At 59.5% G+C, this 24,087-nt stretch overlaps 1 protein-coding gene across 2 annotated transcripts in view; it reads right to left on the reverse strand.

The window, feature by feature from the left end:
- bmpr2b (bone morphogenetic protein receptor, type II b (serine/threonine kinase)) overlaps nt 1-14,677 on the reverse strand; it is a 490,709-nt gene extending 476,032 nt beyond the window's left edge. The window contains exon 1 of one of the 2 annotated variants that reach the window (XM_072483685.1): nt 13,202-14,677. In XM_072483685.1, coding sequence (XP_072339786.1) covers nt 13,202-13,349 — 148 coding nt within the window. In that variant the 5' untranslated portion in view covers nt 13,350-14,677. The remainder of the gene's footprint in view (nt 1-13,201) is intronic. The other variant, XM_072483695.1, reaches the window with a different exon arrangement.
- Between the last annotated feature and the right edge of the window lie 9,410 nt (nt 14,678-24,087).

The following is a 24,087-nucleotide window of genomic DNA, read 5'->3' on the forward strand; positions in this document are numbered from 1 at the left end:
CAACAATTCTCGAAAGTGCATAATAAATAGTCCCCATGAATTGTAAAACCTTCCTTCATCACCCCAGCTCAAACTTCATCTTCTCGAGAGTCATAAATTCCAGTAGATCCCCCACCAAACTGAGGCACAGGGCGGAGAAGCTGACCTCCACCCCAACAGGACCCAACCCCCCCCCCCCCCCAGTCCCACGCCACTTGCATTGCCAAATACCTGAAGTGAGTTGCTGCCCTGTGGAATGGCAACCCCCCCCCCCTCCCCCCACCCCCACCCGTGACCGGGACACCAAAATATTCAATCTTTGCCAGGTTTAATTTATATCCTGAAAAAGAGGGCAGCATGGTGGTGCAGTGGTTAGCAATGCTGCCTCACAGTGCCAAGGTCCCAGGTTCGATCCTGGCTCTGGGTCACTGCCCATGTGAAGTTTGCACATTCTCCTCGTGTTTGCGTGGGTTTCGCTCCCACAACCCAAAGATGTGCAGTGTAGGTGGATTGGCCACACTAAATTGCCCTTAATTGGATAAAAAGGAATTGGGTACTCCAAATGTTTTTTTAAAATATCCAGAAAAAGACCTAAAAGTTCGGAGAAGTTCCATTATGTTCCCCATTGACGCACTTGGCTCTGATATAAACAATAAACCTTCTCCGTACAGAGAACCCTACGTTCCACATCCCCCCCCCCCCCACCCCTCCCCAGTACTATTCCCTTCCACAGTCCCGAGCTCCTGAAAGCAATGGCCAAAGGCTCCATCACTAGTGCAAATAATAGAGGGTACACAAGAGCAAATCATAAGACAATTATTTAAATCTGAAATAATTATATTAATTTTAGAGTACTGGAATCAGTGACTGACAACTTACCCCACTCCCCATCAGTACCACCCACCTCTGTCACCCTCACCCCTTGTTTTCCCTATCTTGTCCCTTAACTCCATCGCTCCTTCCCAATTGCTCCCTCCGTTTTCTTGCCCACTCTTTCTCTCCCCCCACGATACATCTCTCTCTCCATCGCACACTCCAAACCTCACCGCCTTCCACTCTCACCTCCCTCCATTTCCCTCTGTCCCCTCCACTACCTCTGTCTCACTCTCCCTATCTGCGAGCTCACTCTCACTCGCCTCTCTCCCTCCCCCGCCCATCTTTCGGCTCTCCCCTTCTGTCACCCTCCACCCCCCCCCCCCCACCCCCCCCACCCCGGTCACCCGCCCCTCCCTTCATCATCTCAGTCTCTTGCTCACACCCGCCCCTTCACCTCGCCGCCTATCGTTCTCACCCTCGCCCCTTCACCTCTCGCCATCGCCCCTTCACCTCGCTCTTTCCCTCTCGCCATCGCCCCTTCACCTCGCTCTTCCCCTCTCGCCATCACCCCTTCACCTCGCTCTTTCCCTCTCGCCCTCGCCCCTTCACCTCGCTCTTTCCCTCTCGCCCTGGCCCCTTCACCTCGCTCTTTCCCTCTCGCCCTGGCCCCTTCACCTCGCTCTTTCCCTCTCGCCCTGGCCCCTTCACCTCGCTCTTTCCCTCTCGCCCTGGCCCCTTCACCTCGCTCTTTCCCTCTCGCCCTGGCCCCTTCACCTCGCTCTTTCCCTCTCGCCCTGGCCCCTTTACCTCGCTCTTTCCCTCTCGCCCTGGCCCCTTCACCTCGCTCTTTCTCTCTCGCCCTGGCCCCTTCACCTCGCTCTTTCCCTCTAGCCATCGCCCCTTCACCTCGCTCTTTCCCTCTCGCCATCGCCCCTTCACCTCGCTCTCCCCCTCTCGCCATCGCCCCTTCACCTCGCTCTCTCTCTCGCCTTCGCCCCCTTCACCTTGCATTTTCGCCCCCTTCACCTCGCCCTCTCCCCTTCACCCTGCCCTCTCCCCTTCACCCCGCCCTCTCCCCTTCACCCCGCCCTCTCCCCTTCACCCCGCCCTCTCCCCTTCACCCCGCCTTCTCCCCTTCACCCCGCTCTTTCTCGCCCCCTGCACCTCGCTCTTTCTCTCTCACCCTCGCCCCCTCCATCTCGCTCTCTCTCCCTCTCGCCCCCTCCACCTCGCTCTTTCTCTCACCCCTTCATCTTGCTCTTTCACCATTGCTGCCTCCACCTCACTCTTTCTCTCTCTCTCCTCCTTCACCTCGCTCTATCTCTCGCCCTCGCCCCCTTCGCCTTGCATTTTCCCCCCTTCACCTCGCTGTCCCCTTCACCTCGCTCTTTCTCTCGCCCCCTGCACCACTCTCTTTCTCTCACCCTCGCCCCCTCCATCTCGCTCTCTCTCCCTCTAGCCCCCTCCATCTCGCTCTTTATCTCTTGCCCTCGCCCCCTCCACCTCGCTCTTTCTCTCGCCCCCCACACCTCGCTCTCTCCCTCGCCCCTTCATCTTGCTCTTTCTCTTTCACCATCGCCGCCTCCACCTCACTCTTTCTCTCTCTCCTCCTTCACCTCGCTCTATCTCTCGCCCTCGCCCCCTTCACCTTGCAGTTTCCCCCCTTCACCTCGCTGTCCCCTTCACCTTGCTCTTCCCCCACGTCTCCCTTCCCCCCCCCACCCCACCCCCCTTCACCCCCACCCCATTCCCCTTCCCCCCCAACCCCATCCCCCTTCCCCCCACCCCACCACGTCTCCCTTCCCCCCACCCCACCCCGTCTCCCTTTCCCCCCCACCCCACCCCGTCTCCCTTCCCCCCCACCCCACCCCCGTCTCCCTTCCCCCCCCCCCACCCTACCCTCGTCTCCCTTCCCCCCCCACCCAGTCTCCCTTCCCCCCCCACCCAGTCTCCCTTCCCCCCCCACCCAGTCTCCCTTCCCCCCCCACCCAGTCTCCCTTCCCCCCCCACCCTGTCTCCCTTCCCCCCCCACCCAGTCTCCCTTCCCACCCACCCACTACCCTGTCTCCCTTCCCCCCCCACCCCGTCTCCCTTCCCCCTCCACCCCCATCTCTCTCCCCCCCACCCCACCCCGTCTCCCTTCCCCCTCCACCCCCATCTCTCTCCCCCCCACCCCACCCCCGTCTCCCTCCCCCCCACCGCAACCCCGTCTCCCTGCCCCCCACCCCACCCAGTCTCCCTCCACATCACCCCACCCCCGTCTCCCTCCCCCCCACCGCAACCCCGTCTCCCTGCCCCCCACCCCACCCAGTCTCCCTCCACATCACCCCACCCCCGTCTCCCTTCCCCTGACCCCACCCCCGTCTCCCTTCCCCCACACCATCGCTCTTCCCCCCACCACCTCCCGTCTCCCTTCCTCCCCCACCACCCCTCCGTCTCCCTTCCTCCCCCACCCCACCCCGTCTCCCTTCACCCCCCACCCCACCCCGTCTCCCTTCACCCCCCCACCCCCGTCACCCCCCACCCCACCCCCGTCTCCCTTCACACCCACCCCACCCCTTCTCCCTTCACACCCCACCCCAGTCTCCCTTCCCCCCCCACCCCACCCCCGTCTCCCTTCCCCCCCCCACCCCGTCTCCCTTCCCCCCACCCCACCCTCGTCTCCCTTCCCCACCCCCGTCTCCCTACCCCCCCCACCCCACCCCCGTCTCCTTTCCTCCCCCACCACCCCGCCGTCTCCCTTCCGCCGACCCCACCCCGTCTCCCTTCCCCCCCACCCCTGTCCCAACCCCGTCTCCCTTCCACCCCCACCACCACCCCCGTCTCCCTTCCTCCCCCACCCCCCCAGTCTCCCTTCCCCCCCACCCCCGTCTCCCTTCCCCCCCCACCCCCCCAACCCCACCCCCCTCTCCCTACCCCCCCCACCCCGTCTCCCTTCCTCCCCACCACCACCCCCGTCTCCCTTCCTCCCCCACCCCCCCAGTCACCCTTCCCCACCCCCGTCTCCCATCCTCCCCCACCACCCCCCGTCTCCCTTCCCCCCACCCCCTCCCGTCTCCCTTCCTCCCCCACCACCACCCCCGTCTCCCTTCCCCTCCCACCCCCGTCTCCTTTCCCCCCCCCACCCCTCCCCCGTCTCCCTTCCCACCCCACCCCGTCTCCCTTCCCCCCCCAACCCCCTCTCACTCCCCCCCACCCCACCCCCGTCTCCGTTACCCCCCACCCCGTCTCCCTCCCCCCCAACCCCCGTCTCCCTTCCCCCCCACCCTCCGTCTCCCTTCCCCCCCACCCCATACCCCACACCCCACCCCCGTCTCCCTTCACCCCCCACCCCACCCCGTCTCCCTTCACCCCCCACCCCACCCCCGTTTCCCTTCACCCCCCACCCCACCCCCACCCCGTCTCCCTTCCCCCCCCACCCCCGTCTCACTCCCCCCCACCCCCCACCCCGTCTCCCTTCCCCCCCCCACCCCCGTCTCCCTCCCCCCAACCCACGTCTCCCTTCCCCCCCACCCCCGTCCTCCCTTCACCCCCCACCCCACCCCCGTTTCCCTTCACCCCCCACCCCCGTCTCCCTTCACCCCCCCCACCCCACCCCGTCTCCCTTCACCCCCCACCCCACCCCCGTCTCCCTTCACCCCCCACCCCACCCGTCTCCCTTCACCCCCCACCCCACCCGTCTCCCCTTCACCCCCCACCCCCACCCCCGTCTCCCTTCCCCCCCCCCCCACCCCACCCCCCGTCACCCTTCCCCCCCCCACCCCACCCCGTCTTCCACCCCCCCACCACACCCCCGTCACCCTTCCCCCCACCCCCTCCCCGTCTCCCTTCCTCCCCACCAGCCCCCCCCATCTCCCTTCCTCCCCCACACCCCCCCCAGTCTCCCTTCCCCCCCCCCACTCCCCACACCGTCTCCCATCCCCCCCCTCACCCCGTCTCCACCCCCCCCCCCCACCACCACCCCCCGGCTCCCATCCCCCCCCCACCCCCCCGTCTCTTCCCCCACCCACCCCCGTCTCCTCCCCCCCACCCCCATCTACCTCCCCCCCGTCTCCCTTCCCCCCCCCCACCCACGCCAGTCTCCCCGCCCCCCTCCAGCCTCTCTTCCCCCCCCCCCCGCCTCTCTTCCCCCCCCCCACCCCCGCCTCTCTTCCCCCCCCCCCGCCTCTCTTCCCCCCCCACCCCCCGCCTCTCTCCCTCCCCCCCCCCCCACACCCCCGCCTCTCTTCCTCCCCCCTACCCATGCCCCCATTCCGCCTCACTTCCCCCCCGCCCCCTTTCGGGCTCCCTTTCCCCAACCCCCTTTCCGCCCAACTTCCCCCCACTCACCTGCCCCCTTCTCCCCCCCACCCACCCCGCACCCTTTCCGCCTCTCTTCCCCACCACCCGCCCCTATCCCATCTCTCTCTCCCCCCCTTCCTGCCCCTATCCCAACTCTCTCTCCCCTCCTTCCCATCTCCCCCCCCCTTCCCCACCTCTCTCCCCCCCCTTCCCCACCTCTCCCCCCTTCCCTACCTCTCTCCCCCCCTTCCCCACCTCTCTCCCCCTTCCCCACCTCTTTCCCCCCCCCTTCCCCACCTCTCCCCCCCCTTCCCCACCTCTCTCCCCCCCCCTTCCCCACCTCTCTCCCCCCCCCTTCCCCACCTCTCCCCCCCCCTTCCCCACCTCTCTCCCCCCCTTCCCCCCACCTCTCTCCCCCCCCTCTTCCCCACCTCTCTCTCCCCCCACCCTCTTCCCCATCTCTCTCTCCCCATCGCTCTCCTCCTTCCCCATCTCTCTCTCCCTCCTGCCAATCTCTCTCTCCCCCCTTCCCATCTCTCTCCCCCCCCTTCCCCAACTCGCTCTCCGTCCTTCCCCATCTATCTCTCCCTCCCCTTCCCATCTCTCTCTCCCCCCTTCCCCATCTCTCCCCCCCACCCCATCTCTCTCTCCCCCCTTCCCTCTCCCCCTCTTCCCCATCTCTCTCCCCCCCTCTTCCCCATCTCTCTCCCCCCTCTTCCCCATCTCTCTCCCCCCCTCTTCCCCATCTCTCGTCCCCCCCCCTTCTCTCCCCCCTTCCCTCTCCCCCTCTTCCCCATCTCTCTCCCCCCCTCTTCCCCATCTCTCTCCCCCCCTCTTCCCCATCTCTCTCCCCCCCTCTTCCCCATCTCTCTCCCCCCCCTCTTCCCCATCTCTCTCCCCCCCTCTTCCCCATCTCTCTCCCCCCTCTTCCCCATCTCTCTCCCCCCTCTTCCCCATCTCTCTCCCTCCCTCTTCCCCCCCCTCTTCCCCATCTCTCTCCCCCTCTCTACCCCATCTCTCTCCCCCCCCTTCCCATCTCTCTCTCCCCCTTCCCCATCTCTCTCCCCCATTCCCCATCTCTCTCTCCCCCCTTCCCCATCTCTCTCCCCCTTCCCCATCTCTCTCGCTCCCCCCTTCCCCATCTATCTCTCTCCCCCTTCCCCATCTCGCTCTCCCCCCTTCCCCATCCCCCCTTCCCCATCCCCCCTTCCCCATCTCTCTCTCCCCCCCCTTCCCCATCTCTCTCTCCCCCCCTTCCCCATCTCTCTCTCCCCCCCCCTTCCCCATCTCTCTCCCCCCCTTCCCCATCTCTCTCCCCCCCTTCCCCATCTCTCTCTCCCCCCCTTCCCCATCTCTCTCTCCCCCCCTTCCCCATCTCTCTCTCCCCCCCCTTCCCCATCTCTCTCTCCCCCCCTTCCCCATCTCTCTCTCCCCCCCCTTCCCCATCTCTCTCTCCCCCCTTCCCCATCTCTCTCTCCCCTCCTTCCCCATCTCTCTCGGCCCCCTTCCCCATCTCTCTCTCCCCCCTTCCCCATCTCTCTCGCTTCCCCTTCCCCATATCTCTCTCTCCCTCCCCCCCTTCCCCATATCTCTCTCCCACCCCCCCTCCCCATCTCTCTCTCTCCCTCCCCCATCTCTCTCGCTCCCCCTTCCCCATCTCTCTCCCCCCCCTTCCCCATCCCCCTCTTCCCCATCTCTCTCCCCCCTCATCCCCATCTCTTTCCCATCTCTCTCCCCCCTCTTCCCCATCTCTCTCCCCCCCTCTTCCCCATCTCTCTCCCCCCCTCTACCCCATCTCTCTCCCCCCCTCTTTCCCATCTCTCCCCCCCTTCCCCATCTCTCTCTCCCCCCCCTTCCCCATCCCTCTCCCCCCCCTTACCCATCTCGCTCTCCCCCCTTCCCCATTATCCCTTCCCCATCTCTCTCTCCCCCCCTTCCCCATCTCTCTCTCCCCCCCCTTCCCCATCTCTCTCCCCCCCTTCCCCATCTCTCTCCCCCCCTTCCCCATCTCTCTCCCCCCTTCCCCATCTCGCTCTCCCCCCCTTCTCCATCTCTCTCTCCCCCCCCTTCCCCATCTCTCTCTCCCCCCCTTCCCCATCTCTCTCTCCCCCCCTTCCCCATCTCTCTCTCCCCCCTTTCCCCATCTCTCTCTCCCCCCTTCCTCATATCTCTCTCTCCCTCCCCCACCTTCCCCATATCTCTCTCTCCCTCCCCATCTCTCTCTCTCCCCCTTCCCCATCTCTCTCCCCTTCCCCATCTCTCTCTCCCCCCCTTCCTGCCCCTATCCCATCTCTCTCTCCCCTCCTTCCCATCTCCCCCCCCCCTTCCCCACCTCTCTCCCCCCCTTCCCCACCTCTCCCCCCCTTCCCCACCTCTCCCCCCCTTCCCTACCTCTCTCCCCCCCCTTCCCCACCTCTTTCCCCCCCCTTCCCCACCTCTCTCCCCCCCTTCCCCACCTCTCTCCCCCCCCTTCCCCACCTCTCTCCCCCCCCTTCCCCACCTCTCCCCCCCCCCCTTCCCCACCTCTCTCCCCCCCCCTCTTCCCCATCTCTCTCTTCCCCCATCTCTCTCCTCCTTCCCCATCTCTCTCTCCCTCCTTCCCCATCTCTCTCCCCCCCTTCCCCAACTCGCTCTCCCTCCTTCCCCATCTATCTCTCCCTCCCCTTCCCCATCTCTCTCTCTCCCCCCTTCCCCATCTCTCCCCCCCCACCCCATCTCTCTCTCCCCCCTTCCCTCTCCCCCTCTTCCCCATCTCTCTCCCCCCTCTTCCCCATCTCTCTCCCCCCCTCTTCCCCATCTCTCTCCCCCCCTCTTCCCCATCCCTCTCCCCCCCTCTTCCCCATCTCTCTCCCCCCCTCTTCCCCATCTCTCTCCCCCCCTCTTCCCCATCTCTCTCCCCCCCTCTTCCCCATCTCTCTCCCCCCCTCTTCCCCATCTCTCTCCCCCCCTCTTCCCCATCTCTCTCCCCCCCTCTTCCCCATCTCTCTCCCCCCCTCTTCCCCATCTCTCTCCCCCCCTCTTCCCCATCTCTCTCCCCCCTCTTCCCCATCTCTCTCCCCATCTCTCTCCCCCCCTCTTCCCCATCTCTCTCCCCCCCTCTCCCCCATCTCTCTCCCATCTCTCTCCCCCCTCTTCCCCATCTCTCTCCCCCCCTCTTCCCCATCTCTCTCCCCCCTCTTCCCCATCTCTCTCCCCCCCTCTTCCCCATCTCTCTCCCCCCCTCTTCCCCATCTCTCTCCCCCCCTCTTCCCCATCTCTCTCCCCCCCTCTTCCCCATCTCTCTCCCCCCCCTCTTCCCCATCTCTCTCCCCCCCTCTTCCCCATCTCTCTCCCCCCCTCTTCCCCATCTCTCTCCCCCCCTCTTCCCCATCTCTCTCCCCATCTCTCTCCCCCCCTCTTCCCCATCTCTCTCCCCCCCCTCTTCCCCATCTCTCTCCCCCCTCTTCCCCATCTCTCTCCCCCCCTCTTCCCCATCTCTCTCCCCCCCTCTACCCCATCTCTCTCCCCCCCTTCCCCATCTCACTCTCCCCCCTTCCCCATCTCTCTCCCCCCCCTTCCCCATCTCTCTCTCCCCCCTTCCCCATCTCTCTCCCCCCCTTCCCCATCTCTCTCCCCCCCCTTCCCCATCTCTCTCGCTCCCCCCTTCCCCATCTATCTCTCTCCCCCTTCCCCATCTCGCTCTCCCCCCTTCCCCATCTCTCTCTCCCCCCCTTCCCCATCTCTCTCTCTCCCCCCCTTCCCCATCTCTCTCTCTCCCCCCCTTCCCCATCTCTCTCCCCCCCTTCCCCATCTCTCTCCCCCCCCTTCCCCATCTCTCTCTCCCCCCCTTCCCCATCTCTCTCTCCCCCTTCCCCATCTCTCTCTCCCCTCCTTCCCCATCTCTCTCTTCCCCCCTTCCCCATCTCTCTCGCTCCCCCTTCCCCATATCTCTCTCTCCCTCCCCCCCTTCCCCATATCTCTCTCTCCCTCCCCCTATCCCCATATCTCTCTCCCTCCCCCCCTCCCCATCTCTCTCTCTCCCTCCCCCATCTCTCTCGCTCCCCCTTCCCCATCTCTCTCCCCCCTCTCTTTCCCCCCCTCTTCCCCAACTCTCTCCCCCCCCTCTTACCCATCTCTTTCCCCCCCCTCTTCCCCATCTCTCTCCCCCCCTCTTCCCCATCTCTCTCCCCCCTCTTCCCCATCTCTCTCCCCCCCCTCTACCCCATCTCTCTCCCCCCCTCTTCCCCATCTCTCTCCCCCCTTCCCCATCTCTCTCTCCCCCCCCTTCCCCATCCCTCTCCCCCCCCCTTACCCATCTCGCTCTCCCCCCTTCCCCATTATCCCTTCCCCATCTCTCTCTCCCCCCCTTCCCCATCTCTCTCCCCCCCTTCCCCATCTCTCTCCCCCCTCTTCCCCATCTCTCTCCCCCCCTCTACCCCATCTCTCTCCCCCCCTCTTCCCCATCTCTCTCCCCCTTCCCCATCTCTCTCCCCCTTCCCCATCTCTCTCCCCCCCTTCCCCATCTCTCTCTCCCCCCCCTTCCCCATCCCTCTCCCCCCCCCTTACCCATCTCGCTCTCCCCCCTTCCCCATTATCCCTTCCCATCTCTCTCCCCCCTTCCCCATCTCTCTCCCCCCCCTTCCCATCTCTCTCCCCCCCCTTCCCCATCTCTCTCCCCCCCCTTCTCCATCTCTCTCTCCCCCCCTTCCCCATCTCTCTCTGCCCCCCCTTCCCCATCTCTCTCTCCCCCCTTTCCCATCTCTCTCTCCCCCCTTTCCCCATCTCTCTCTCCCCCCTTTCCCCATCTCTCTCTCTCCCTCCCCCCCCTTCCCCATATCTCTCTCTCCCTCCCCATCTCTCTCTCTCCCCCTTCCCCATCTCTCTCTCCCCCTTCCCCATCTCTCTCCCCCCCACCCCCACCTCTCTCTCCCCCCACCCCCCCATCCTCTCTCCCCCCACCCCCCCATCCCCATCTCTCTCCCCCCCCCATCCCCATCTCTCTCCCCCCCTTCCCCACCTCTCTCTCCCCCCCCATCCCCATCTCTCTCTCCCCCCCATCCCCATCTCTCTCCCCCCCATCCCCCCTTCCCCATCTCTCTCTCCCCCCCCCATCCCCATCTCTATCTCCCCCCCCCACACCCATCTCTCTCTCCCCCCCATCCCCACCTCTCTCTCCCCCCCCAATCCCCCCTTACTCATCTCTCTCTCCCCCCCTTCCCCCATCTCTCTCTCACCCCATCCCCATCTCTCTCTCCCCCCACCCCCATCTCTCTCTCCCCCACCCCATCTCTCTCTCCCCCCACCCCCATCTCTCTCTCCCCCCACCCCCATCTCTCTCTCCCCCCACCCCCATCTCTCTCTCCCCCCACCCCCATCTCTCTCTCCCCCCACCCCCCCATCCCATCTCTCTCTCACCCCCACCCCCCCATCCCCATCTCTCTCTCCCCCCCCGATCCCCATCTCCCCATCCCATCCCCACCTTTCTCTCCCCCCATCCCCCCTTCCCATCTCTCTCCCCCCCTTCCCCATCTCTCTCCCCCCCATCCCCATCTCTCCCCCCCCCTCCCCATCTCTCCCCCCCTCTCCCTCTCCCCCCCTCCCCCCATCTCCCCCCTTCCCCATCTCCCTCTCCCCCCCCTCCCCATCTCTCCCCCCCTCTCCCTCTCCCCCCCCTCCCTCCCCCATCTCCCCCTCCCCCCTCCCTCCCCATCTCCCCCTCCCCCCCTCCCTCCCCATCTCCCCCCTTCCCCATCTCCCTCTCCCCCCCCTTCCCCATCACCCTCTCCCCCCCCTTCCCCATCTCCCTCTCCCCCCTCTTCCCATCTCCCTCTCCCCCCCCTTCCCCATCTCCCTCTCCCCCCCCTTCCCCATCTCCCTCTCCCCCCCCTTCCCCATCTCCCTCTCCCCCCCTTCCCATCCCCATCTCCCTCTCCCCCCCCTTCCCCATCTCCTCTCCCCCCCCTTCCCCATCTCCCTCTCCCCCCCCCTTCCCCATCTCCCTCTCCCCCCCCCCTTCCCCATCTCCCTCTCCCCCCCCCCTTCCCCATCTCCCTCTCCCCCCCCCTTCCCCATCTCCCTCTCCCCCCCCTTCCCCATCTCCCTCTCCCCCCCCCCTTCCCCATCTCCCTCTCCCCCCCCCTTCCCCATCTCCCTCTCCCCCCCCCTTCCCCATCTCCCTCTCCCCCCCCCCTTCCCCATCTCCCTCTCCCCCCCCCTTCCCCATCTCCCTCTCCCCCCCCCTTCCCATCTCCCCCCCCATCCCCCCCCCTCCCCTTCCCCTCCCCCCCCCTCCCCTTCCCCTCCCCCCCCTCCCTTCCCCTCCCCCTCCCCCTCCCCTTCCCCTCCCCCCCCTCCCTTCCCCTCCCCCTCCCCCTCCCCTTCCCCATCTCCCTCCCCCCCCCTCCCCCTCCTTCCCTCCCCCTCCTCCCTCCCCCCCCTCCCCCCCCCCCACCCTCCCCATCCCCTCTCTCCCCCCCTCCCCCCCCCTCCCCCCTCCCTTCCCTCCCCCACCCTCCCCTTCCCCCCTCCCCTTCCCCTCCCCTCCCCCCTCCCCCCCTCCCCCCCTTCCCCCTCCTCCCCCTCCCCCTCCCCCCCCACCCCCCTCCCCCCCCCCTCCCTTCCCCCTCCCCCTCCCTCCCTCCCTCCCCCCTCCCCCCTCCCCTCCCCCTCCCCATCTCCCTCCCCCCCCCCCCCTCCCATCCCCACCCCTCCCCCCCTTCCCCATCTCCCCTCCCCCCCCTCCCCATCCCCCTCCTCCCCCCCATCCCCCACTCCCTCTCTCCCCCCCCTTCCCCATCTCCCTCTCTCCCCCCCCCTTCCCCATCTCCCCTCTCTCCCCCCCTTCCCCACTCCTCTCTCCCCCCCATCCCCATCTCCCTCTCCCCCCCCTTCCCCAACTCCACTCCCCCCCCCTTCCACTCTCCCCCCCTTCCCCATCTCCCTCTCCCCCCCCCTTCCCATCTCCCCTCTCTCCCCCTCCCCCACCCCCTCCCCATCTCCCTCTCCCCCCCTTCCCCATCTCCCTCTCCCCCCCCTTCCCCATCTCCCTCTCCCCCCCCTTCCCCATCTCCCTCCCCCCCTTCCCCATCTCCCTCTCCCCCCCCTTCCCCATCTCCCTCTCCCCCCTTCCCATCTCCTCTCCCCATCCCCCTCCCCTTCCCATCTCCTCTCCCCCCTTCCCCATCTCCCTCTCCCCCCTTCCCCATCTCCTCTCCCCCCCCCTTCCCCATCTCTCTCCCCCCCCTTCCCCATCTCCCTCTCCCCCCCCTTCCCCATCTCTCTCTCCCCCCTCCCCTCTCTCTCCCCCATCTCTCTCCCCCCCCCCTTCCCCCATCTCTCTCTCCCCCCCCTTCCCCATCTCTCTCTCCCCCCCCCCTTCCCCATCTCTCTCTCCCCCCCCCTTCCCCATCTCTCTCTCCCCCCCCCTTCCCCATCTCTCTCTCCCCCCCCCTTCCCCATCTCTCTCTCCCCCCCCCTTCCCCACTCTCTCTCTCCCCCCCCCTTCCCCATCTCTCTCTCCCCCCCCTTCCCCATCTCTCTCTCCCCCCCCCCTTCCCATCTCTCCTCTCCCCCCCCTTCCCCATCTCTCTCTCCCCCCCCTTCCCCATCTCTCTCTCCCCCCCCTTCCCCATCTCTCCCCCCCCCCTTCCCCATCTCTCTCTCTCCCCCCCCTTCCCCACTCTCTCTCTCTCCCCCCCCCTTCCCCATCTCTCTCTCCCCCCCCCCTTCCCCATCTCTCTCTCCCCCCCCCCTTCCCCATCTCTCTCTCTCCCCCCCTTCCCCATCTCTCTCTCTCCCCCCCCCCTTCCCCATCTCTCTCTCTCCCCCCCCCCCTCCCCATCTCTCTCTCTCCCCCCCCCCCCTTCCCCATCTCTCTCTCTCCCCCCCCTTCCCCATCTCTCTCTCTCCCCCCCCCCTTCCCCATCTCTCTCTCTCCCCCCCCCCCCCTTCCCCATCCTCTCTCTCTCCCCCCCCCTTCCCCATCTCTCTCCCTCCCCCCCTTCCCCATCTCTCTCCCATCAAACGCAGCATTTTAATTGACACTCCAAAGACCGGCGCAAGTCTCTTTAAATCTGCCTCCAGACTCCCCTCCCTCCCCCCTTTTTGGGCCGTGTCTCGGCCCGGGAATAGATTTCCAGTCACTTACCGGCTGCGGCGCTCATCTGGGCGGCCTGGATCCCTAAAACAGCAGCAAAAGGAAGCGGCCATGTCGACCAGGATCCGCGTGCAGTAATATGGAAGGTGGCGGGCAGAGAGTGCGGCCCGGGGTCACTGACAGCCCACAGCTCGAGCATTCATTCCTTCAGGGGGGGGGTTAACAGCCGCTTCCCGGCTCGCGCCGCCGCTCGGTCCGCGCCGCCAACGGACGCTTTGTCCCAGGGAGGGCGAAAGAAATGCGCCTCAAACGCCCAAGAGTTGATCCGGTCCTGGTTGTCGGCGGCAAGCGCGGCTCCTCGCCCGCCTCGGCTAAGAGGTGTAATATATATTTTCCTTTTTATTCTTCGGCTGTTGTTTTAACAGCCAGAGGGAAGAAAGCCGCCGGTTTCCAGACAAAACCCCGAGGGGGGGCGGGGATGAAAAAAAAATCTCCTCTTTTTAAAAAAAAACTGTTCTCCTGAACGCGAAAAATAATTCCCAGGGAAAAAAATAATTCCCGTGTATTTTATTATGACAAATCCACCACAAACTTAATTCGGGTCCGCTGTGTGGGAGGGGTTTTTAAAAACTTGTCCGGGGGGGAGGGGTCCCTCAGGTTTTTTTTAAAACTCCGACCGTTTCCTTTCCCTGTCGACGATTTTTTTTGTCCCTCTGGCGGACTCCCCTTTTTATTTCCTCGCTGGGTTGCTCGGAGATTCCTTCTCCGATTACTTGTAGTTTTTTCCGTCCGTTCCCCTCGAGATCGATCGAATTTACTTTTAATTTCCTTGAAACAATGTTCTTTTGAGTGCAAGTCGGTGCCTGCCTTTCCTTCTAAACGGTTCTCCCCGGCTCCATTGCAACCGCCCCGTCCTGTCGGGGAATTATTTATTTGTATGTATTCCTGGAGTTCGCCTTCCACCTTATTCACTTTAATTCTCTATTTTCCATCCTGCAGCTCCAGCCAAGTAAATTTCTTTTTTAAAATCCCCCGCCTCGACCGAGGGTTTATTCCCCCCAGCGGATCATCATGTCCATCCCCCCCTGATGTGGGGAAATGTCTGAACCCCTCAGCCCGAAACCGCAGCAGCGGGGACAAGGAGGCAGCTCAAACCCTGCTGCCAACTTCCGAAAGAATCTCCCCCTCTTCCAGTTGGATTTGGTTTATTTCCGTCGTATAAAAGTTGTTTTCTCCCCTCTGCGCCTACATGAACTCCCGGGCCACCGCCGTGTGCCGAAGAGATTTGAGCGGCAACCCCCCCCGACCCTCCCTCACTCGGTTCCCGGGCACGCTTTACTTTTTCCGCTCCTGCCGTGTATCTGTGCGTGTGTCCCCGTATTTGTATTTGGATGGTGGGGCACCACTCCGCTGAGTTGAAGAAGCTAGTGATCGTGAACGTGGAGCGACAGCCGAAACCAGACAGACAGACACGCACGACACACCAAGAAAATGGGAAACGCCCGCCAGACACACCACAGTCACACACTGAGCCAGAGGGCTATGTCTGAATCTGAACAGCTCCCTCTATAGCACAGGCTCTACGTTTAAAGGGCCAACTCAAATTAACCCTCAAAGGTCTGAAGTGAGAACAGACAAAAGGAGAATTCTGGTGACCTTTTTTTACTGAGGATTAAGGAATAAATAAATATTGAACGAACAAAGGATAATTGTTAGTGCGGGAGTCCGATCAATGGCAAATAGGAGCATCTCTAATCACTTTCTGGCACCACACGCCACCCACATCCTCACTTCAATGCCCCAACTCGACCTCCTTCTGTATCAATTCCTGGGAAAAACATTCTTTTAAATTTAGAGGACCCAATTATTTTTTTCCATTTAATTTAGCATGGCCAATCCACCTACCCTGCACATCTTTGGGTTGTAGGGGTGACACCCATGCAGACACGGGGAGAATGTGTAAACTCCACACAGACCAAAATTCCAACTATCTCATCTTTGACCCTCCATTCGCCATTGACTTACTCAACTGCACTGTGGCCTTGACATTTGATGTGCTGGGCCCCAGTGAAACTACTAATCGCTCTCACCTTGGCTGTTCCCCTGGTACGGTCCTCATCTCTGCTTCCTTACATCTAAGGGAAGCAGACAACACTGGGTTTAGCTATCCACCTCCCAGATCTGGCTGAAACATTTAAATCATTATGTGGTTCTGTTTTTGTCTGCTAAAATTGCTCACTATTCCAGGACCATACTGAAATGCAAAGATAATCCCTGGCTTCTTTGTATTGCAAAGGTCTTCATCAACCTCTCTTCTGCCCCTCCACTTCATGTGCAACAATGGGCAAGGAGCTCATGGTCTTCTTTGTCACTAAGATCGAGACAATCCTATCAGCTGCTTCTGCTGCATCCTTCCCTCGTCCATGGATTAAACTTTCTATAATGCTCTCCCATGCTCTTAACTTCTTTCGTATCTTATCTAATGCCCTCTCTGAGCTCATCATGTTCATCAGACCAACCTCCTGCTCTCTCAATCTTATTTCTGCTAAACTGCTGATCACCAGTAATATTGTAAAGGTTTTTTAAAATGTGTTCGTGGGATGTGGCGTCACTGACTGGCCAGCATTTATTGCCCACCCCTAATTGCCCTTGAGGAGGCAGTTAAGAGTCAACCACATTGCTGTGGGTCTGCAGTCACATGTAGGCCAGACCAGGTAAGGATGGCAGATTTCCTTCCTAAAGGACATTAGTGAACCAGGTGGATTTTTCTGACAATTAGCAATGGTTTCTTGGTCATCATTCGATTTTTAAATTCCAGATTTTTATTGAATTTGAATTTCACAATCTGCAGTGGCGGGATTCAAACCCAGATCCCCCAGAGCATTACTCTGGGTTTTTGGTTTCTAGGCCAGTGACAATAGCACTAAGCCACCGCCTCCCTGATCTTTCTGTTCCAGTGTTGGCTGTCCCTCTCTCCTTTAAATCTGCTGCAATCACCCCTCTCGAAAAAGAAAAATCCTCCATCCTTGCGAACTACCATCCCACCTGCACCTTCCTTTCCTCTCCAAAGTCCTTGAATGACTCCCAAGTCTGGTCCCATCTTTCTCGGAACTCCATGTTTGAATCACTCTAGTCAGATTTCTGCCCTGCTCTTATTAGAGGCATAACAGCTCTTAATAGAGCCATAAATTATGTCCTATGTGACTGTAACAAAGGCAGGCTTTCCTACTTGGATTATCTCAACCTCACTCAGCCGATGACATAGTTGCGCACATCCTTCTCCTCCAATGCCTCTCCACTACCTTCCAGTTGTCTGGAACTGTTTTCATATGTATGCTGCTATGATACCCTGCTATACTTCACCATTGCCTCTCTTGGCTCTCTAGCAGTTGCCAAATTAACAGACTGGTTAATTGACATAGAGTTTTACAACACAGAAAGAAGCCCCTTGGCCCACCATGTCTGCGCCAGTCATCAAGCACCTATCTATTCTAATCCCATTTTCCAATACTTGGTCCGTAGCCTTGTATGCTATGATATTTCAAGTGCTCATCTGAATGCTTCTTCAATGTTGTGAGGGTTCCTTTTTTAAAAAAATGTTTTTTAAGAGTGCCCAATTATTTTTTTTTCCAATTAAGGGGCAATTTAGCATGGCCGATCCACCTAATCTGCATATCTTTGGATTATGGGGGTGAAACTCACGCAGACACGAGGAGAATGTGCAAACTCCACACAGTGACCCGGGTCCTCAGCGCTGTAGTCCCAGTGCTAACCACTGCGCCGCGTGCCACCCCTTGTTGTGAGGGTTCCTGCCTCTAACACCCTTTCAGGCAGTGAGTTCCAGATTCCCACCACCCTCTTGGTAAAAAAGATTTCCCTCAAATCCCCTCTAAATCTCTTGCCCCTTTCAAAGAACAAAGAAATGTACAGCACAGGAACAGGCCCTTCGGCCCTCCAAGCCCGTGCCGACCATGCTGCCCGACTAAACTACAATCTTCTACACTTCCTGGGTCCGTATCCCTCTATTCCCATCCTATTCATGTATTTGTCAAGATGCCCCTTAAATGCCCCTTTCCTTAAATCTAAGCCCCCTTCTACTAAGGGGGAAGGCTTTTTCCTATCTACCTTATCTATGTCCTTCATAAATTTGTACACCTCAAGCAGGTCCCTCCTCAGCCTTCTCTACAACGCCAACCGAATCAACCTCTCTTCATAACTGAAATACTCCAGCCCCGACAACATCCTGGTGAATCTCCTCTTCACCTTTTCTAATGCAATTACATCCTTCCTATAGTGTGGCAACCAGAACTGCACACAGTACTCTAGCTGTGGCCTAACAAGCATTTTATACAGTTCCATCATAAACTCTCTGCTCCTATATTCTATGCCTCAACTAAAAAATGCAAATATGCCATACACCTTCTTAACCACCTTTTCTACCTGTCCTGCTGCCTTCAGTGACCTATGGATATGCGCACCAAGGTCCAACTGGTCCTCTGTACTTCCTAATATCCTACTGTTTATTCTGTATTCCTTGTCTTGTTAGTCCTCCCAAAGTGCATCATCTCACACTTTTCAAAGTTAAGCTCCAGTTGCCATTGTTCTGCTCATCTGACCAACCCATTTTATCATCCTTTTTTAAAATACATTTACGAGTTGTGGGTGTTGCTGATTCAGCCAGCATTTATTGCCTGTCCCATTCAGAAGGTGGTGGTGACCTGCCTCCTTGAACTGCTGCAGTCCCTGAGGTGTAGGTACCCACCTACAATGCTGGTAGGGAGGGAATTCCAGAATTTTGATCCAGCAACAGTGAAGGACTGACAATATATTTCCAAGTCATGGTGGTGAGTGACTTGGAGGGGAACCTCCAGGTGATGGGATTCCCAGGTATCTTCTGCTCTTCTCCTAGATGGTAGCAGACGTCAGTTTAGAAGGTGCTGTCTAAGGAACTTTGGCGAGTTACTGCAGTGCATCTTGTAGATGGTACACACGGCTGCCACTGTTCGTCGGTGGTGGAGGGACGGCTGTGTGCTCTGTTTCACGGGGACATGGCTCACTCATGCTCACCGGACTGTGCCATACAACCTGAAGGCTTCTCGATACACCGGATGGACTGCACGGCATCATCAGGTAAAGCGAAGGGTGGAGGGGTTTGCCTCCTCATCAATTCCTCCTGGTGCTTGGATGTGGTGACCCTGGCAAACTACTGCTCCCCAGGAATACCTGACCGTGAAGTGCTGCATTAACTACCTTCCACGGGAGATCATTTCAGCCATTATCACAGGGGTCTACATCCCACCCCAGACGAAAGTGAAGAAGGGCGTTGACGAATTGTACACCGCTATAAACAACAATGAAACAGAACACCCGGTGGCCTTGTTCATTATGGCCAGGGACTTCAACCAGGCCAACCTCAAGCGTGTACTGCCAAAATTCCACCAACACATCTCCTGCCCCACCAGGACATCTGTCCCACCAGGGGCGCCAACATTTACCACTGCTACACAAAAACGAAGGGCGCCTACCAATCTATTCCCCGATCAGAAAATCGGACCATAAGATGGTGCTCATTCTCCCGGCATACAAGCAGAAACTGAAGCGGGAGAATCCGGTTAAGAAGGTCGTGCAGGTTCCGGTGGCGACTATGAGGGAGTAGGTTGCACATTTGGTGGCTCCCGTTTCGGTCAGACTTTTGGACCTTTTCCCCCGACTTTTTTGAGCTTTTGAGCGCGGAACTGGGAAGCAATAGTACTCGGGCACTGAACCCATACAGAGTTGTATGGACTTAAGAAGCCGGAGGGACCGTAAACAGCAGAAGAAGTGGTCAAACAAGGGCACGGTGGAGGCTGTGAGAGGGACCAACGTGTCCAGTGTCCAGAGCAAGGCACCGACAGCCCAGCCTACAATGGAGCAGCTGCTACAGGCCATGCAGGAGGGCTTTTTAGCTCTGAAGCGCGAGAATCTGGAGCCGCTCCAGAAGTCGATGGACCGATTGGAAAAAAGGCTTGATGATCAGGCTTAGAAGCTGTAGAAGACGGTTGAGGAGTAGGCAGACTTTCAGACGGTGGCGGACGTGGAGATTCGGAGGCTGAGAGATCAGCACAAAAAATGCTCCTGGAAAGGCTGGAGGACCCGGACAACAGATGTCGCCGGCAGAATGTAAGAATTGTTGGCCTCCCGGAAGGGGCTGAGGGGCTGGATGCCGCCGCGTATGTGGAGGATATGTTTCAGAAGCTGCTGGGGAATGAGGTGTTCCCTCGCCCGCCGGTGATGGACAGGGCACACAGTGTGCAGGTGAGGCAGCCGCGACGAGGAGGTCCCGCATGAGCGATGGTGGTCCGGTTCCACAGGTACCTGGACAAGGAGCGGGTTCTGCAATGGCCCAAGAGCACACTAAACTGTACATGGGACAATAGCACCCTGCATGTTTACCAAGACCTGAGCACTGAGGTGGCCAGGAGGAGGGGAGGCTACAGGCAGGTGAAGGAGATTTTGTACAAGAACAAGGTGAAATTCGGGCTGCTTTTTCCGGCGCGACTGTGGGTTACGTTTGAGAGCCAGCCCCACTATTTCGAGGAACCCGAGGAGGCGATGGACTTTGTTAAGAAGCAAGGGCTGGCTCTGAGCTGAGGACTCTTGGACTCATGGTAGAACTTTTAAGTCTATTTTGTTTCTCTCTCGCTTTGAGAGATGCCTGCGTGCTTGGATCCGTTCTTTTCGTTTTTTTGACCTTTTTAGGTTGATGTATTTTGGTTGCGATGTGTTTTTCTTGTTCTTTTTTGTGGTTTCCCTAAATGTTTCCTTTTTGGCGTCTCTTGTTGGGTTGGAGGTTTGGTAGGGGGAAAATAAAAAATAAAATAGCTAAAAAGGTGTGGTTATGATGGGGGCTTCAGGGGAATTTTTTGCAATCTTTTTCTGTGTGTGGAGGGAAAGGGCTGAGAGTGCCTGGTACTTCTTGTCTCTATCTGTTTGATCTAAATCGCACTATTGTAGGGAATGTCTTCGACTTGTATAGAGTATGTATTTAAGCAGGGCTGGTTTGGGGAAGTGGTATGGATGGGCTTGGGGGAGGGGAGCCAGGGAACAACGGGTGAGAGATGCGCTGGTGCCGAAGTGGGAAGCCACCAGGCTAGCTGGGTGGGCTAGTCAACGGAAGCCAGGTGGGGGGATTCATACAGTTAGACTAGAGCAGGGGTTGGGTGGTAGGATGTTGTTACTGGGGGGGGGGGGAGTTGATCTGCTGACGAAGATGGAAACTGGACATGGCAACAGTGAGGAGGTCATGGGTGGAGCCGGCCAGGAGGCAGGCCAGAGAAAGCGCGACACATGGCTGGGGGGCTGGCCAAGGAAAGGGGATGGCTGATCGGCAAAGGTGGGGGGGGGTCAAAGTGCCCCCCAACCAGGCTAATCACCTGGAATGTTCGAGGGCTAAATGGGCCAGTGAAGAGAGCGCGTGTGTTCGCGCATTTGCGGGTTCTGAAGGCAGATGTAGTCATGCTGCAGGAGACGCACCTGAAAGTGGCAGACCAGGTTTGGTTGAGGAAGGGCTGGATAAGCCAGGTCTTTCATTCGGGGCTCGACACTTAAGACTAGGGCGGTCGCGATCCTGATTAATAAAAGGTTCAATTTGAGGCGGAGGGTACAGTTGCAGACGGGGGCGGCAGATTCGTTATGGTTAGGGGTAAGCTCGAAGGGGTGAGAGTAGTCTTGGTCAGTGTGTATGCCCCTAATTGGGACGATGTGGATTTTATCAGGAGGTTGCTAGGGAAGATCCCTGACTTGGATTCACGCAAACTGATCATGGGTGGGGACTTTAACACAGTCCTGGACCCGAGCCTGGATCGGTCATCTTCAAAAACGGGCAGGTTCGAGTGGGATATCTGTGGGAGGTGCTGGGAAAGTTTGGGTTCGGGAGTGGTTCGTTGACTGGGTTAGGCTGTTATACCAGGCCCCAGAGGCTAGTGTAAGGACGAACAGGACGACATCAGATTACTTCAGACTACACCGTGGGAAAAGGCAGGGTTGCCCTCTCTCCCCACTGTTGTTCACGCTGGCCATAGAGCCGCTGGCAATTGCTCTGAGAGCTTCAAAGGACTGGAAAGGGTTGGTCCGGGGGGGGGAGTGGAACATAAAGTCTCGTTATACGCGGATGACCTGTTGTCATACGTAGCGGACCCAATGGCGGGGATGGACGGCATCATGGGAATCCTGAGGGAATTTGGCCGGTTTTCAGGAACTAAATTGAACATGGCTAAGAGTGAGTTGTTCGTAATTCATGCGAGGGGGCAGGAGAGTAGGCTGAAGGGGTTGCCGTTCAGGCTGGTAGGGGAAAGCTTTAGATACTTGGGGATACAGGTGGCATGGGACTGGGGCAGATTGCATAAGCTCAACCGGTCCCAATTGGTGGAACGAGTGAGGGAGGAGGTTCAGAGTTGGGATGCGCTCCCACTGTCACTAGCGGGGAGGGTGTAGACTGTCAAGATGACGATTCTCCCGAGATTCTTGTTCATATTTCAGTGTCTCCCCATTTTCATCCCGAGGTCCTTCTTCAAGAGGCTGAATAAAATTATCCTGAGATTTGTCTGGGCGGGAAGTCCCTGTGGGTGAGGGAGGTGATGCTCGAAAGGAGCAGAGGGGAGGGGGGGCTGGCTTTGCCAAACTTTAGCAACTACTACTGGGCGGCCAACGTAGCGATGATAAGGAAATGGATGGTGGGCTCGCGGTCAGTCTGGGAGCGGATGGAGGCTGCTTTATGCGGGGGCACCTGTTTGGTGGCCCTGGTTACGGCGCCTCTGGCGCCTCTGCCGCTCCCGCCGGCCCGGTACTCCACCAGCTCTATAGTGGTGGTGGCTTTGCGGATCTGGGGCCAGTGGAGGAGGCACATAGGGGAAGTGAGAGCATCGGTGTGGACCCCAATCTGCGGCAATCACCGACTTGCCCCGGGGAACATGGACGGTGGGTATCGACTGTGGCGGAGGGCGGGGATTGTGAGGGTGGGTGATCTGTTCCTGGAAGGGAGCTTTCCGAGCATGAGGGCGCTGGAGGAGAAGTTCGGGCTGGCAGGAGGTAATGACTTTAGATACTTACAGGTGCGGGATTTTGTGTGCAGACTGGTGCCATCCTTCCCACGCCTCCCGCCAAAGGGGAGGCAGGACAGAGTAGTTTCCAGGGGAGAGGTAGGTGAGGGTAGAGTCTCAGATATTTACAAAGAACTAATGGAAGCCGAGGATACACACACTGATGACCAGAAGCTTAAGTGGGAGGAGGAGCTCGGGGTGTGTGTGGGGTGGGGGTGGGGGAATGGAGGACGGTATTTGGGCAGAAGCTCTGGGCAGAGTAAACACGACCGCAACGTGTGCCAGGCTCAGTCTGATCCTGTTTAAGGTCGTGCACCGGGCCCACATGACGGTGGCCCGGATGAGTAAATTTTTCGGGCTGGAGGACAAGTGTGCCAGATGCGCCGGTGGGCCGGCTAATCACTTGCACATGTTCTGGTCGTGCCCTAGATTCAGGGGGTACTGGCAGGGATTGGCGGACATCATGTCCCGGGTTTTGAAAACTGGGGTGGTAATGAGTCCCGAGGTGGCAATCTTTGGGGTGAGGACCCGGGAGTCCAGGAGGAGAAGGAGGCCGATGTCTTGGCCTTTGCTTCCCTGGTAGCCCGGCGACGAATACTGTTGGCATGGAGGGAATCAAGGCCCCGAAGACCGAAGCATGGCTATCGGACATGGCGAGCTTTCTCGGTCTAGAAAAGGTTACGTTCGCCTTGAGAGGTTCACTATCGGGGTTCGCCCGGAGGTGGCAGCCATTCATTGACTTCTTCGCGGAGAATTAATCTCGGGGGGGGGGGGGGGGGGGGGTCAGGGGGGGGGGGGGTGGGGGTGCTAGGGTAGTGTAGAGTAGGGAGTGGTTTAGGCAGGTCCTTGTGCGAATAGAGTCGTGGTTTGCACTATGTGTTACTTGCTTTTCCTTTTGTACGGTACTATACAATGTCAGTCATTGTTTTATATGCCAAAAATACCTCAATAAAATTGTTTATTAAAAAAAAAAGAAGGTCATGCAGTGCTGGTCTGAGGCAACAGAAAAGCTTCTACGTGACTGCTTGGAGTCAGTGGACTGGTCCATATTTAAGAACTCAGCGATCAACCTAAACGAGTATGCCACTAACGTCACAGACTTTATGAGCAAATGTGCAGAAAACTACATGCCAAAGAATGTAGTGTGTATGTTCCCCAATCGGAAACCGTGGCTTAATCGGGAGATTGACTGCCTACTGAAGGCCAGATCTGAGGCGTTCAAGACAGGCGACCATGCCCTTTATAAGAAATCCAGGTACAACCTCCGCAAAGTCATCTGTGATGCCAAGAGACAATATCGGACTAAGCTAGAGTCACAGACACTTGTCGGTTGTGGCAAGGCTTAAACAACATAACGGGCTACAAAGCAAAGCCAAGTAGAATCTCTGGCAGCAGTGCACCCCTTCCCAATGAACTTAATGCATTCTATGCTCGGTTCGAGCAGGAAACCATTAAACCGTTGTCAACTGCCCCAACAGCCTCGGACACACCCATACCTACCGTCACAGCTTCCAAAGTCAGATCGGCCTTCCTGAAAGTGAACCCTCGGAAAGCAACAGGTCCTTTTTTTTAAATTTAGAGGACCCAATTATTTTTTTCCCAATTAAGGGGCAATTTAGCATGGCCAATCCGAAGCCGGCACTCCAAGTGCAGACTTTGGAGTTGTGAGGTTGTTGCTGTGGTGGAAAGTAGCTGCTGCTGTTCTGCTCTCTCTGTCTCTGTTGCTGCTGCTGTTCTGCTCTCTCTGTCTGTGGCTGCTGTTGTTCTGCTCTCTCTGTCTCTCACCGCTCCAGGAGACAAAGCCACATGACTCCTGGAGTGGAGAAGGGGGGCTCTGCATGAGTCACCTGACGTCACGTT

This window comes from Scyliorhinus torazame, chromosome 2 (assembly GCF_047496885.1).
Source record: "Scyliorhinus torazame isolate Kashiwa2021f chromosome 2, sScyTor2.1, whole genome shotgun sequence".
Classification (NCBI taxonomy): domain Eukaryota; kingdom Metazoa; phylum Chordata; class Chondrichthyes; order Carcharhiniformes; family Scyliorhinidae; genus Scyliorhinus; species Scyliorhinus torazame.